Here is a 15,022-nt window from a genome sequence, read left to right on the forward strand (position 1 = left end):
TTCCATATGGCTGATGAGTGTAGGGATGTGATGCGGAGTCTATTAAAAAAATAGAAGAAAAAAAGGAGATTATGTAACATGCAAGACAAATTCCAGCAATGATTGAACAGAGAATGCAAACGTGAATGAATGACACCCACCTCAAAAAATCGATTGACTTGACTCGATATATGAGATTCTTATATATTCGAATATCTTTTCTCCGCACGAGCAGAATCAGACAAAAATCGACAAAAAGTAGCAGATATTGGGCTAGGAATCAACTGATTTTTCTTGCAGAAGTACATACAGGATGAAGATCAGAGGGGCTTCAATTTAACCCAAACCCAGTTCGTAAAATCGAAACTTTTCTCAAACCCAGACGATATTTCCTCGGATTTCGATCGAATTGATTGCACCCAGAAAGAAAACAGGTGATGATCGACACAAGGGGTACCCTCCAAACAGAGAAGAGGGACTGTTAAAAGATTTCGATTTCTCCGATACAAATTCGGGGAAACGTAGCTTCAGATCATGGAGCTGGAACCGGTTATATACTCTCACGTCACGGTTGTCGTTGTTGGCTCTGACTAGGAGGCATTAGACAAATCCGGACGGCACTCCAGCTAAAAGATAACAAATGAAGGAGAAAGAAGAAGAGATGGGTTTTGCCAAGTGTGAATGTGAATGGCTTGGTAAAATCTTCCATATCGAAATGAAGTAAGTAATTAATTAGACATGAATGAACAAATAGATTCCATTTGGACATTACTTCCAATCAATTATGAATGGACACTTTTAAACCTTATATATTCACACTAATCTCGTTCATGTTTTTATTCGAACCCCTCTGATTAAAAGATAAAAATATTGAACCATGTATACCCAAACGTTCACGTTGTTATCATTTCTGATTTTAAAGCTATGAATATGATAATATTTTATCTTTTGAACCTAAAAATCTAATTTTTACAATCTGTTTGCAATTCATACTCAAATTTTATCTAATATTTTATCTAAAAATATAAATTTTAGCATGGTTAAAGGTATTTGAAAAATCATTTTTTTCCCTGCAGACTTTTGGAAACTAGCTTTTTATGTGCTAAACTAAATAAAACCATCCATTTAAAATACATATGGAGGAATCCGAATTTGACTTCTCCCGTTGCTAATTTTTAATTAGTTTAGACGCAACAATCATCATCATCATCATTATTATTATTATTATTATTATATATAATTCTATATAAATGCATCACATTTATAAAAAATCTTAAAATCATTAGTTTTATCAACTCTAAATTTTGATCAAAATATAAAATTCAGATGCCCTTTCCCGATCGCACAAGGAAAGGACACTCGAATTTCGCGGGTTTGGCAGTGAGATATTGGCTTTATTCAAAATATTATTTATTTGTATGCTTATGGTGTTTCACCTCATCTCAATATCGACGGCCAATAGCTCATTCGAGAAACTTGGGGAGTATATGTGAATTATAGAAGATTTGTGTCCGAAATGTAAATAAGGATGAATATTGGGGTCGTTTCAATAATTGATAATAAAATCTTCTTGTTGACGATAAAATTACCCTTTTTCATCGAGGGCTTTCTTTTCTCTCTCTTCTAAACGCAAAATCTAGGAAAATCTCTCTCTCTCTCCCTCTCCATCTCCGCGCGTTTGCCGGAGTTCCATCGAGCATCTTCATCAGCTGTCTCATCACAGGCGAAGGAATCTTCTAGCTTTGGATAGCTTCTTTGCTCAAGCGATGAAGTCTCCGGACCTCGGGGAACAAGAGGATGTCTATGTGTACGATAACTTACCTTCTCGTAACAATTCTTCTGAAGGTTGGTGTCGAAATGTATCAGTTTTCTGACAAAAAAACTATCAGTTTTCGGCTGCGTGTAATTTTCCCGCAGGAGTTTATGTTCCTCATACAAATTTGTCTGTAAATTGCAGGGGAGGTGACGAAACGAAAGACCAGCACGTACAGGTCGAAGCATTCAGAGACGGAGCAAAGGAGAAGAAGCAAAATCAACGAAAGGTTAGGTTTTTTTAACGTGTTTATTCGATTTGCGTCATCTATTTCCCCTTTGTGAATGTCATAATTTTTCCTTTCTTTGATGCTTGTTTGAGTGTTCTGTCATGTCCTGATTTTGACGTTGGTGCTTGTGACTGGGCCATTTTGGAAAGAGTTTTCACACCCATGAGGTTGTTTATATTTTGAATACAGGTTTCAAACTTTGATGGATCTCATACCTCAAAATGATCAGAAACGAGATAAAGCTTCCTTCCTTTTGGAGGTATGCCGATGGAAGATGCATAGACCTTGTATCAGTTTGACTGAAACAAACTTGTTTAAGTCTAGAATTGACTTCTTGTTGCCTTACACATCACAGGTAATAGAGTATATCCGATTTCTTCAGGAAAAGCTACAAATGCATGAGAGTTCTCAGCAAATGTGGAATCAAGGCCCAACAAAATTGATTCCATGGGTAAATTTTTTTACTTTTGTTGTTTTATGCCTTTCCCATGGGCATTTGGTTCCCTGCTTGGCTTATCATTTCACCGATGACTCTGTTTTCAATTGAAATGGTCATTCACAGAAAAAAAAAAGAAGAAAATCTCACTTCATATGTATCACTGTTACAAAGGCAGTGCATTTTTTCTTTCTTTGTTATGTTGTAGTTGTCTGGTACGTTTTCTGTCTCTGTTATGCGGGGAAGAAAGATGACATGGCGATTTGTTTTCACATTCCATAAGATCTCAGTTATAATAATTTCATCTTATTTTCCTGTGGAAGGTTTTTTAGTGGTGTTTCATTCATGTATGCAGAGAAATAATCACAGACCTGCTGAAGATGTCAGTGATCATTCTCAAAGCATCAAAAGCTGGTCAAGTCATGAGAAGGGTGTTGCTCCTCCAGAAATGCTCGCTGATATGCAAAATTCTCTGGATGCTGATGTCGACTCAACGGCTGTGTTCAGGTCTCTCAATCAGAATCCTACTTCAGGAGTTCCATATTATGTGCCTGCCGATCCTTCATTGCAGTTTGTTCAGCAAGATTCATGCCAAGTAAGACATAGCAGTGGATCAGCTGTTTGCAGTATGAGCGAACCTTCTAACTCGAAGGATAAAACTTCAGTCGGGTTGTCCAAAGCCTATTCTCAAGGGTAAGAATGTAACACAAGTGTCAGCGAAAAATGCTTTAGCCCGTTATTAAATAATCTCTTGCTAGCTCTGGTTGTTTTTCAGTTGCTGTGAGAGCATATCGAAGGTGGATAGAATATAAGGTTCTAGTGAGATATCGAGCTGCCTCAGAGCCTTTTGTTTTTGCTTTGGCTATGATTGAAGTTCTGTAGTATAGAATGATAGGTTGGAATGGGGAAAACAGTGCAAACTAGGGAATTCAATTGGATTAGGCACGTCATAAAGCGTAGTCCAAGATCTCTTTCGGGTAAATCAAGGCTAATATGGTTGGCATTGCTTTCGTTTATCCCTAAATTTGTAGCGAGATTGTTAGGTGTGAAAAAATTCTGCTCGGCATTGAGTTCGCTCATGTTTAGCTGGTCCCAAGCTTGAATAAAGGAGGAGGGTTGTGGTAGGCATAGGTGGCAACCAACGTAAAACCTAATGTCATATCTCACATGGACTGCATTCTTATGATATAAATGTTGGGGCGCCTTCTAAACTTGGGGTTAAGTCACTACTGTTGTATTGTTGGGTGTGAAAACACAAGATTCTTGCTACTAAAACTGACTGAAGTTTACATCTCAACGTGAAAATTTCATTGCAGCTCACTTGTTTCGATCTTGACCAGGGTACTAAGCACTCTAACAGAAGCACTTAAATCATCGAGTGTGAATCTGTCAGAGACCATGATATCTGTGCAGCTTAGTCTTGCGAAAAGTTCAGATCCCGAGGCTTCTGCTTCTGTGGTATGTTTGTAACTTCTCTACCGGGAAAAAAAAGATACAAATAGATAAGCAAACAATATCTATAGGAGACATTTCGATCATCTTGTAAGATGATACTTCTGTGTTCTTTTTTTTTACCTCTTTTTTAGGACAGTGCTAATGGAAACCGAGACAGAGAAATGGGTTCGCAAGCTGAAACCAAAAGCTTCTATGAAGAATCTAAACATGCCCAGAAGAGGATAAGACAATAAACCACCTTCTTTCCTTTTTCCCCCATCTCTTTAGATCGTTTTGTTTCTTCTGCGAGGTAGGTCATATTTTTCCCGAGGCACCGAGGAATTATCTATAGGTTCAGATCGGTTGTAAATATCTGTTCATTGCGTTTTTCCGGTTGGATTAAGGCTTATAGAAAAGAGAAAAAAAGGTAGCAAGTGTTTGCATTTGAGATACAAAGCTTCTTCCATTGTCCATAATGGAGAGGTGTGACTCTTGCTGCTTAATAGTATCTGTCTTCATCTGTAATGTATTCTTCTCGTATTTAGTTGGTTTACCATATTTCTTCCCAAATGCAGAATCAAGAACAGAGTAGCCGATCAAGGAAAGTAGAAAACTTTGTTCTTAACCATGACATTCATCTCCATTTTCATTTTGCAACAAATAAACAGGGAATATGCCAAATAAATGGTATGTATCTTGATACTCATATTCAATCAAGGGGATAGTTTATTTGTTTGTTTATTTGGTAAAGCCTTTTCAATATATATATGTATATATATGATTTTGGTTTTGACTTAACCCTCTGCATAAACACAAGTCTCATTTGGACAAGCTTTTGCATGTTTCATCTATCGACTGTTGTAATAGTCACCAAACTTTATAGTTAGTTAGTGTCCTTTACTTCAGAGAGAGATTTGTCTCTACTTATACAATCACAAGTACTCGAAAACAAAAACATAGAGACGGCATCCATTAACTTGTGAGCAAACAACGGTCGAGGAAGCCGGTTTACCCGAAACCCGATCCAGCATTCAATGGCTTAAACACACTAAAAAAAAGATAATAAAAAACGGAGTTTTGATCATAAGATCAGCAAGAACGGAGCAACAAACGCTAAACCCAAAAACGTAATTCCAATTGGCCAACACCTATGAACACACACAGAGTCAGAGATGGGTTAATAAATAGAGAAGAGTCTTGTATCTATATACAATTGTACCTCAAGCTTGCTGTTGCATCTGCATTTGCTTTGAGTTTTCACACCGAGCTCCGTGGTATGAAGAGAGTCTTTCCCCGGGAAAATAAACACAGATTCCGATTAAAAATCTCTATAGAAACTCTGCTCACACATCTCTGTCTCGGGAGGGTTTTTGGTAGCAGATTCGGAGAGCAAAATGCTTACAGTTCCCGTGAATCGGAGCGACTTTTTTACTTTCCATGTGGCTGATGAGTGTTCTCTACAACGATTCCTTGTCGTAAAAGGCGAGAAGCTGTTTCACATGATTATGCCAAGTAGCGACGTTTTGCCCATCTATGGTGATCCAGTCAACGACAGTTGCAGCAGGTTGTTCCCACCATTCACCCAGCTGCATTGCATTGCAAAAATATGTTAACAAGCTTCAACAGGAAAACGATACGAGAGCAAGTACATTATCTCCACAGTATATCCAGGTAAAGAGCATGAACTTTCCGACCATATCAAGTAAACACAAGATTCACTGCTTATTCTCCAAGCTATTGACAGATTGTGAGAGGGACCCGAGTCTCACCAAGAATCTTCGACATAGTCAACTAGGTCTTGCGCCTCTCAATATATGGTATGGATGAGTAATTGACCAAGAAGAAATATAAACTAAGAATATCAGACTGATAGTGAAAGGTGTATGTGTGTATATATATATATATATATATATACACACACCTAGGCTTATTATAATACCAATCAGTTCCATGTGACTATATCCAAACCCATCAAACATGTCATAAAGCAGAGATTACTTGATCCGGATTAAAAGGACATCGTTGTGTTGTGAAAGTGAAATATACAGCATATAGTTTAAGTAGTTCCCTACCAGACCCCTCACGTATTTGCAGTGTTCCAAGGACGCTTGAGCATTTAGGATCGCAGACGTAAGTTCTGGCAACCAATTCTCCGTTATTATTTTATCTTGTTCAGCAGCCAGATCTAGGCAATATTTAGTTGTCCTGCATTGAGTTTTAAACGAAAAGAATGCATCAGAAGGAAATTAAAGAGGTCGTAGATAAGACAGGAAAAAATGACATGTCTAGAGAAGGTAATGGAACAGCCTGTATAAAGGAATACAGTGGGGCATGCTTTACCTTTCGTATTCTTGCTGGACATGGTATGCATGGTTTAACAAAGCATGGCCACTTCCAACAAGATCCTGCCTTGTATGGACCAAATTGATTGCTTTCGCTAAATCTTCCATAATACATGCCTCGGAACCACGAAGCTTCAGGCAGAACTCAAGGGACTCTAAAACTGATGCCAAACTTGCATCTGAACCTTCCAGTCCTGTTTCAGCAGCAACAAATGTCAAATATAACAACTCCTACAAAGAATCCACGTCAATTGCATTCATCACTTTCAGCTATTGCAATTTCTAGCAAATTTACATAAGCGAGCTTTATTTTCCTCGTAATCAATCATTTACACAATTAATCCTGTGGAGATCAGCAGCTGGTCAAGACTCAAGAGTGCAGATGTTGGATGAGACCAGTATTATGTAGCCCATGGACAGTGTTAAACTATTAGGGTCTCACATCTTGTCCTACTAACCTATGCAAGCAGAATCTCCAATGGGAAAAAAAAAAGATCTTGACTTCTTGGTCTGGTTTGGTTTTGTAACGCATTGTTTTAGAAACAGCTCTATGGCTCTCTAATTTCGAGAAGCTCCATGCAGTTTGGTAATCAACAATTTCTATTGTTCATCGTACCATCCAACAAGAATTCACAACTCATCGGCCAAACTGAAAAAAGAAAAACTCACCCGCAGGATATTGAAGGGCTGCAGAGATGCGACAGATAGATGAAATTGCTGATGGATCTCTTGCACCAGCTCTTGCTGTCAACAAAGCAGCATTCTTCTCTGCAGAGGCAAGAGCTTCAGGTCCGGTAGATCCATTAGCACCCATAGACTCCAGAAGTGCCTGATTAAGAAAACGTTCAAAATAAATGAATAGAACTGAGGCATCTACAATTCTACATGTAATTTCGATAAAAACAGAAAGTCCTGTGATCATGAATTCCGTTGAACCTTTGCAACCAACAAACATGCTCACTGACCCTGACCTATGAGACAACAAATGCTACAGTCCAAGATTGTTTTTACTTGTAAAGCAAAATATCCCTCCTAAATAATTACCAATGATTTCCTACATACGACATGCTTTGTTTCAGTATTTTTCTACCAAATACAAATGTAACCCAGTTCCTTGCCCAAATATATCTCAACAATTTAATTGCCAACGCATGTAAATGCACAATGATATAGAGAGACAAAATACAGCTAATACCATTTTTTATCTTACAAACCTGTGGGGTTGCTGGAAGCATATAGAGGGTGTTATCAGGACTTCGGAAGAAAGCAGAAACTTCTTTCTCGATGAAATCTCTAGCACTGTGTGAAATGTCCGCAACAACCTCACAAGCTGGTATTATCGTAGCTGTTGCATACTCCCTTGCAGTTAGTGGTTGCTGATTCCAGAATGCAGTAGCATCCTAAGCGAAAATTAAGTCACGATGGAGATTTTTGTCAACTATAATCATTAGATTTAATTAAAACACAAAACAAGATTGAAGATTACCATGTTGGCTTTCAGAAGAGTAGTATATATGGTCTCGAGTTCCGATCTGCGAGCATCAAACTCTTCAATTTTCTTCCACTTCTTTTTCAGAGAATCTTCTGCTTCCTTCCTTTCGGCACATAGTTTATTAAGCCGTTGTATTTCAGACATCAATGTGTTTAAGCTAGCCCTCAATCCAGCAGCTTCTCTCTCCTTGCCCCAAACCTCCAACTACAAGAGACAAAATAAGATAGCTTGGTCAATTGTATATATCACCATGTCTACAAAGCCTAAATCGAATGGTCATGATAACTGAGCATCAGTCGAGATGCAGACAACTTTGGTAACATGATTAACATGTTAAGCCTGATATTGCCTGTTTTAACAGCATCATCTCTCAAAGGAACGAACTTGAGAGAAAATTATTATAGATAATTGGTGAAGATTAATGTTAAAGTAAAAGGACAGAATCAAGGAAACTGATTAAGTTCGGGAAGTTACCTCAAACTGTTTAAGATTGCCAACGTTCTGTGATGTACCTCCAGAAAGTGAAATTGAAGAAACTGTGTCAGCTCTCCCATACAAACGCTTTAGAAGTTTCTGACTCAAGTCCCTTGCTTCAACAGCTTTGTTTAGTGCATCTTCAGTAGCAAGAAATTGTTGAACATGTGCTTTCTGGAAACGGAAGCATGCAAGTTTGGTTAAATGGAACGCTAACTCATGGCAATAGCATATACCACGTGAAACTACAGCGGCAGAACACAAAAAACCCAAAAAAGTCTGTTTGGGCCAAAACATTTTAAAGCTTGACCTTCTTTGTCAAAATTATGTGTATAAATTCACAAGAAAAACCAGTATTGACCAGATAAGGAAATTGACCTGTCTTTCAAGGAGCTGGTTATTAGATCCTTCGGAATGAGTATCCGAGCCTATCTTCCCATTACCGTTGAATTGATAACTTAACGGTGAGCTCACATCAGAAGAAGAAATGTTTGTTACCCGATTGTTCTCGTACTTATACCTGTATACCAACTCATGTCTATCAGATCAGACACATAAAAATGGAATCTAATTGTCAAAGAGCTCAAATGAAAAAACTACCAACATCGGTGATTGATTACACAAATCTGATGTGCATCGAAAAAAAGAATGGAAAAAACATGCATGGTGCATTCAAATGAATTACACAAGCAGAAGCAGAAAGGAACAACAACAGAGGGGCATAAGAAGGAAACTAGAGACTAGAGAGACACCTTAATGTTTCAGCATCTGCTCTGACATCAATCTTCTCCATTTCTCTGGATATCAGGGTCTTTAGGCGTAAGGTATATGCAGCAATAGCCTGGAGCAGTAGAGGAGGACTCCTCAGGCAATTCGCAATAACAATCTTTGTTTCATCAGATATTTCTCCATCATATTCGAAGCCCAATTTCGTAGCTTCAAGCTCAGGATGCGAATGAATTCCATTTCCTTCGTAAGCGGGGAAGGAGTTGCATATTCTTTCAATCATATATGAGGCCAGTGATTCACAAGCTTTCCTGACATTTCGTTCTCGGGCTGTTTCAATGAGAATGACATCATCTATGGACTTACTTCCTTTAACACTGGAATAAACAGCTTCCCTCTCACTGTTAGTGCTGAGGCTGCTCGATACTTCACTAGAAGAATCAACACTTGACCGTTGAGCATCCCTTGCTTGGTTAACGTAGACTTGCAACCTTTTGTGATACTCAGCAAATATTCTTGTTGCTTCATCACATTGTTGATCATAAGCTTCCAACATTACTTGCTTATGCCTGTAAAGCAAAAGAAACAGTGTAATTCCCAGTGACTCCCTTGTTAAAAAAAATAATCACCGCTTTTTATGCTTGTTGTGACACAATCGATGGACTACATGACTATTGCTAGCGAACAGAAAGATTCATCTTAGAGACAGATAAACATGATAAATTTAACTTATGAATGTGATCGTTAGAAATGTGAACACATTCATTAAGCCAAAGCAACAAAATAACTCCATAAAACTCGCAATATCATGTACTCCGTCCTACTACAGAAAGTTCACAATAAAATTAGAGCATAACCAGACATGAATACCATGGGTAAACGTATATCGCTGTCCAAATCTCAGAGGAAACTAAGATGACACCCGACAAGATTTGAAGAGTTGGCAAATATTTCTCAAGTAAAAACTAAGAGTACTTTAACCAGAATACAGATTAGCATGGTATAAAAGAAACTATCTTTACTACCATTTGCTGAGAATAAGACACTGGTGCGAACAGAGAAAACTATGTTACCAGAAAGCATTAAAAGCTCCTGGTCAGGAAGACAAAGTATGACTACAAAATTATTCAAGCTAAGATTAAAGTCAAACCTGTAATTCGCCCTCTCGTCGAGCATCCTCTTTCGTTCTGCTTCTTCTCGGGAGACCTCCAACATTCTAGCCTTCAGATCCTTTCTTTGCCTCCTCACTATGTTCCTTAATCTCTCGACCTCCTTCGCAGCCAATTCCCTCTCCTGCAATGCAGCCTCTCTGCTCTCTTCTGCACTCAAACTCTCCCCAGCCACTGCTTTTTCCTTCCGCCTCCCTTTACTCCTACCCTCCTCCTTCCCCGTATTTAAAGAACTACCAATGCTAGTATTGTTGCTGCCCCCATGAACTGTAATATTCCTCCTAATGTTGGCTACAGTCTTCTCTGATTTCACTCGATTTATCAAAAAATTCCAAATGGGTATCATGTTTCCTCTGCAAATCTTCCTTGCCGCATCAACAGAGGGCACATGGGATTTGCTTGTCCCATTATATGGACCTAACGGCCGGTAACCCATTTCATTCTGCAGCCATTCTACAATGGCCTCAGGTGTCTGAACCGAGTTCGAGAAGTTCTGCATTTTCTAGAAGTAGATAACTCACCAACCCTTCAGATCCCTAGGAATCCTTCACTTATATATCAACGCATTTGGTCTTTCGCATAGGGAAATTCCTAGAATTGACAACTATTTAAGTTCAATCCGAAACAACTAGAGCAGAGAGACACTTGTAAAAACCTAGGTTACACAAAATCAACTGAAACAGCTAATACAAAACACCGGCATTGCTCGGCAAAATCTAGGGTTTTAAACTAGCAAAAATTTCTACCCAATTCCAAATCTGAGCGAAAAACGGAGCACATACACGCATTAACCCTCTAACCCTTGTACAAGGGAGCAAACATCGTAAAACGATAGATTCCCCATCTAACAGAGAACAGAGAGACGAGCAAACGAACAGATCTGAGAACCACGAACAGTAAAACTCCCGCGCCGGAGACAGGAAGAAGATGACGATAAGGATATAGATTGATTCGGAGAAAGACAGAGACAGAGTTCAAAATGGAGGTCCCGCTTGTTTTGCAATCCAAGGGATCTGGAAATTTTCAAAGAACTGACTCGGCAAAGTGACGTGTGAATCCAGATTTGGAAAATTTTACCGGGTCGGGTAGTAAATCCGGGTAGACCCGTTCTGGTACAACAATAGTGGACCAATTTGGAATTCAAAAAATACATAGGTCAATTTTAGGAATAACTAAAAACTTCAGGGCCGATAAAGGAAACTTTTTATATCCTGTAAAACTTTAAATTTCGACCAAAACCTATTGATCAAAGGCAACTAGGGGGAGAGGGTAGAGAGAGGAATCGGCGAGGGGAGGGTCGAAAATTTTCCGGGAAAATCTCGAGCTTTTGTTCGCCGGAAAGTTTTCGACGAAACGGAGACCTGAAATCAATTTCCAGCTAGATAGTAAAAACTCAATATCTCGTTAACGAGAATTTCCAGTTTCTCTCATAGATTCTCTCCTTGCTCCAGGATTTTCCCGGTTTCTATCTCAACGGTACCTCTCCCTTCCCATGATTTTTCCCTTGAAATTTTCTGTTTTTCTCCGATGATCGAGATTTTTCGGTGTAAAATATCAAAGGGTTTTGGTTGCCATCAAGTTTTCCGATTTTTTCATTGGTCAATCTTCTTTCGTTTGATTGGTTTCAATTATCCTTCTGGGCTGAACTTATTTTCCGGGAAACGATGAGAATTCTGGTTTTCGATTTAGGGTTTGAGCGTATTGATATTTGGCTAATGGTTTGTGCAATTTTTTCTTCTTTTTTTCCTTCTATTTTTTCTTGCGCACAGTGGTTGGAGATCCTTTGTCTCTACTGGAGAATAAAGTGCAATGTAAATTTGGAATATTTTAATTTCGAAAACCTCCAAGGTTTGCCAAAAGTGGTTTAGTTTGGTCGTACGCGGTTTTGATTCATACGAATATTGGATAAGGTTGATTACTTTGTTCAGGAGGAACTCTAAAGGTCAGAGTTTTCTCTGGAATCTGCAGTTTATGGTTTTGAGATGCATATCAGTTGATTTACTTAATTAATAATATCAATCAAGGATTGCATCTACAGTTTAACAAGAAGGAGAGAAAAAAACTCATCGAGGATTGCTTTGTTGTTTCTACATACTCTACCGTATGTCATTGCAGTTTTTTTTCTGAGACATGTGTTCTATCTTTTGCTCTTTCAGGTGATTCAGCTGTCCAAACAAATCTCTCGGACCAAGGGTGTTCGGGATTTGAAAGTACAAGAGAGAGGATCCTTGTTCATCTTCCATGTGATTGGCTTCCTACTCTCTTTTGTTGTTCTAAACTATCTGACTGGTGTTGAAGGTTTTAGTGTGGAAGGAAGTAGCTGGAATTTCAGAAAATGGGTGCAGTTTGTTGTTGCTTTCGGGTTGACTACTTCGAGAGTATTGCGAATCAGAATAATTCCGTGTATAGGAACTGTCCATGCCTAAGTTGCTGCCTTCAGAATTTCATAAATTTGGTATGCTAATGCACTTTCATCTAATCGTTGTGCTCTTTGTCTTACTGAAGCATGTCTTCCGACTATATAATTGCATGAAGACGTTGTACTGGGATTTTAGATGACAAGTATTCGTCTTTTGTTTTCTAGAACTCTGTATCAATCCGATCTTCTGAAACTTGGTGATGAGATTTTAGATGGCAGTGTCGTGTATAATTGGCTTATTGTACTTGGTTTAATTCGCCTTTTACATTTTTCAGTATACTTCGTGTTTCAACCAAGGGGGAATGCAATCAATCCCTTCATCGGTCGAGACCGCCACCGCAATGACTTCCACTACTTCACTTGATGACTCTCTTTCTGATATGTACCATTCTCCTCCAAGGCCATTGCCTTATGATGCTGATCCCAGATGCTTCCGTTTTGTTTCTAGACATGAGAAGGGCTCGAGTCATTTGGGCGAGGAAGCAGAACCGTTAAGGGGCGATAGTTGTATGAACTCCGATTCTTTGGGTCAAGCAGCCAAATGGAGTAAGTCAGTTTGTGAAGATGGTTCAAAAGAGGGGCAAACCGAAAGTTCACCAACCATTCTAAAGTCAAAAGCAGCTCCGGGGATTGAAATTTATTATGCAGAATCAGACGAGGAGGATATCTGTCCGACATGCCTTGATGGTAAAGCTATAATCTTAACTGTTGAATTAGTCTCTAGAATCCAAATTGTTCTAGGCATCTCTCCTAAGGGGCAGATAGTGAGAAGTAGCATATATTTTGATCTGATGTGTTCATAAGAAATTAGACTTGATGGAATTAGTCCTTCTTAAGACAATTTTATGCAGAATTTCATAGATTGCTCACTGCAATATAAGCTCATTAGGAGTTTCTCTATGACGCTCCATTTTGTTAATAAAATTTCGGAACCTGGCGAGGAAGACAATGTTCTTCTCGTGCTTTTGAAGGTAATCGTATCGTGGGTTTACATAATCTCTGTTTCACAATGTGCAGAATATACCCCGGAGAATCCAAAGATACTCACCAGGTGTTCTCACCATTTCCACCTTAGTTGTATTTATGAATGGATGGAGAGAAGTGAAACCTGTCCTGTCTGCGGAAAGGTAATTCTATTCTTTCCCTTGGTTAAAAAAATTTGAATGAATGTAATCTTTTTGCATTTCGATTCATCTTAGGCATATATATATATATGCATATTCCATAGGAAGCATTGATCGGTTTCTGCAGTAATCTGTGTCCATCTGCAAGATCCGAGCATCATCTTTCTATTTCCTTTTTCTGTCAAAGGGGACGATCTTTGTCCCCTTTGACGGGGTTTTGCATTGCATCCATTTATATAGAAACTCGGGATTTACCTTCCGCGCAAACATGAAAGTACGATTTTTTTCTCTCATAACATTCTGTGACAAACAATATGAAGGTGTCATGTGAATCTTTTTCTCATGTTCTGATGCAAATTTCGTGGCTCGGATTTAGGGTTTAAGGTTTAGGGTTTTCCCGTAAATGGCAGGGCTTATATGATCTAAGCCGCAGAATTTCAGACGCTTATGTGATGAGTTTTACTGATTCGTGTTTGGTCTGGATCTTTCAGGTGATGGCCTTTGATGAAACCTCTTGACATTGTTAATAAAAAGACTTGGAGAAGACATGGAAGAAGCACAGAGTCCTGCACAATTAGACATATATATATATATATATGTATCTGTGTACATATCCCTTTGCCTTAATCTTCAAACCGTTGGGGAAAAAATAACCATTTTAAGGTTTTGAAGAGTTTGTTTTGATTTGGACATTATTTCTTTAAAAAGCTCATTTAAGAATATATACATTTCTTAATACCATATTAAAATAAATATAGTTTAAATTTGCGTAAATGAATCCAATTTTTTTTTATTTGTTTCCGTTTATTTGATTCAAGCTAAAAAGTCAACTCCTTTATTGAGGCTCTCTTTTCCACGAAGAGGATAACAACAAGCAATCAACTAATTAATTAATAACATCGTAATTATGTGAATTAATCGCCGAATAATAAAGGCTAATTCGTACCATTATGTCAATAATGTTTCGTTTGGAACGCATAACTTGGATCAACGTCCTACCACGTGTCGTCTACATATAATCATTTCCATCGCATTTAGTCCGTACAAACTAAACTATATTTAAATGCTATGATTCGTCCAAAATAAGTAAAGGAGATCCATTATAAAATAAAATACAAAAAGAATTACACTACATTCAACAAATCATAAAAGGCCATATACAATATATATCTCTCCTATGTTTTTTTTTTCTTTGTTAGAATATATCAAATAATATCTCTCTATCTCCATAAAGTTCAATATTTTCTGATGTTACAAAATGATACATGTATTGTATATCGTTTAGGGCTTTCGTTAAGTTCATATAAAAATATATTCTAGATGTTTGAAACTACATATCTTCATATTTATGTTTGTTTTAGACTTTATATTTGGGTTGGTTTTTA

At 38.1% G+C, this 15,022-nt stretch overlaps 4 protein-coding genes across 13 annotated transcripts in view; 2 read left to right on the top strand and 2 right to left on the bottom strand.

Moving 5' to 3' along the window:
- LOC104823877 (probable sodium-coupled neutral amino acid transporter 6) overlaps positions 1 to 577 on the bottom strand; it is a 5,143-nt gene extending 4,566 nt beyond the window's left edge. Inside the window, exons 1-2 of one of the 3 annotated variants that reach the window (XM_010555643.2) lie at positions 141 to 577; positions 18 to 39 (exon numbers count right to left, since the gene is read on the bottom strand). The gene's annotated coding sequence lies outside the window, so the exon portion shown is untranslated. The remainder of the gene's footprint in view (positions 1 to 17; positions 40 to 140) is intronic. The other 2 variants (XM_010555641.2, XM_010555644.2) reach the window with 2 other exon arrangements.
- Positions 578 to 1,575: 998 nt separating this feature from the next.
- Positions 1,576 to 4,626, top strand: LOC104823878 (transcription factor BIM3-like). Of its 4 annotated transcripts, XR_002024571.1 has the most exons (8): positions 1,580 to 1,824; positions 1,937 to 2,021; positions 2,211 to 2,280; positions 2,377 to 2,472; positions 2,813 to 3,150; positions 3,798 to 3,915; positions 4,044 to 4,374; positions 4,467 to 4,626. XR_002024571.1 is itself a non-coding variant. In XM_010555647.2 (7 exons), exons 1-7 carry the CDS (start codon positions 1,746 to 1,748, stop codon positions 4,052 to 4,054), a joined length of 792 nt encoding a protein of 263 aa, XP_010553949.1. In that variant the 5' UTR covers positions 1,576 to 1,745; the 3' UTR covers positions 4,055 to 4,141. The 4 variants fall into 4 exon arrangements, 3 of the variants coding, with proteins under 3 accessions (XP_010553949.1, XP_010553948.1, XP_010553947.1); XM_010555647.2 differs by lacking the exon at positions 4,467 to 4,626 and having other exon boundaries at positions 1,576 to 1,824; positions 4,049 to 4,141; XM_010555646.2 differs by having other exon boundaries at positions 1,578 to 1,786; positions 4,044 to 4,626.
- Positions 4,627 to 4,830: 204 nt separating this feature from the next.
- Positions 4,831 to 11,126, bottom strand: LOC104823879 (AUGMIN subunit 5-like). 4 transcript variants are annotated; one of them, XR_773371.1, is made up of 12 exons: positions 10,076 to 11,126; positions 8,952 to 9,494; positions 8,578 to 8,719; positions 8,200 to 8,373; positions 7,720 to 7,929; positions 7,448 to 7,633; positions 6,903 to 7,062; positions 6,232 to 6,427; positions 5,964 to 6,096; positions 5,294 to 5,477; positions 5,111 to 5,178; positions 4,831 to 5,039 (listed from the first exon to the last, which is right to left on the bottom strand). XR_773371.1 is itself a non-coding variant. In XM_010555649.2 (10 exons), the coding sequence occupies exons 1-10, from the start codon at positions 10,591 to 10,593 to the stop codon at positions 5,349 to 5,351; spliced, it is 2,391 nt and encodes a 796-aa protein (XP_010553951.1). In that variant the 5' UTR covers positions 10,594 to 11,125; the 3' UTR covers positions 4,831 to 5,348. The 4 variants fall into 4 exon arrangements, 1 of the variants encoding a protein (XP_010553951.1); XR_773370.1 differs by having other exon boundaries at positions 4,831 to 5,178; XR_773369.2 differs by having other exon boundaries at positions 5,111 to 5,477; positions 10,076 to 11,125.
- Positions 11,127 to 11,345: 219 nt separating this feature from the next.
- Positions 11,346 to 14,359, top strand: LOC104823880 (E3 ubiquitin-protein ligase At3g02290). Of its 2 annotated transcripts, XM_010555653.2 has the most exons (7): positions 11,346 to 11,570; positions 11,864 to 12,036; positions 12,251 to 12,304; positions 12,393 to 12,549; positions 12,789 to 13,200; positions 13,531 to 13,640; positions 14,129 to 14,359. In XM_010555653.2, the coding sequence occupies exons 4-7, from the start codon at positions 12,430 to 12,432 to the stop codon at positions 14,153 to 14,155; spliced, it is 669 nt and encodes a 222-aa protein (XP_010553955.1). In that variant the 5' UTR covers positions 11,346 to 11,570; positions 11,864 to 12,036; positions 12,251 to 12,304; positions 12,393 to 12,429; the 3' UTR covers positions 14,156 to 14,359. The 2 variants fall into 2 exon arrangements, with proteins under 2 accessions (XP_010553955.1, XP_010553953.1); XM_010555651.1 differs by lacking the exon at positions 11,864 to 12,036.
- Positions 14,360 to 15,022: the final 663 nt, after the last annotated feature.

Source organism: Tarenaya hassleriana, unplaced genomic scaffold (assembly GCF_000463585.1).
Source record: "Tarenaya hassleriana unplaced genomic scaffold, ASM46358v1 Cleome4, whole genome shotgun sequence".
Lineage (NCBI taxonomy): Eukaryota > Viridiplantae > Streptophyta > Magnoliopsida > Brassicales > Cleomaceae > Tarenaya > Tarenaya hassleriana.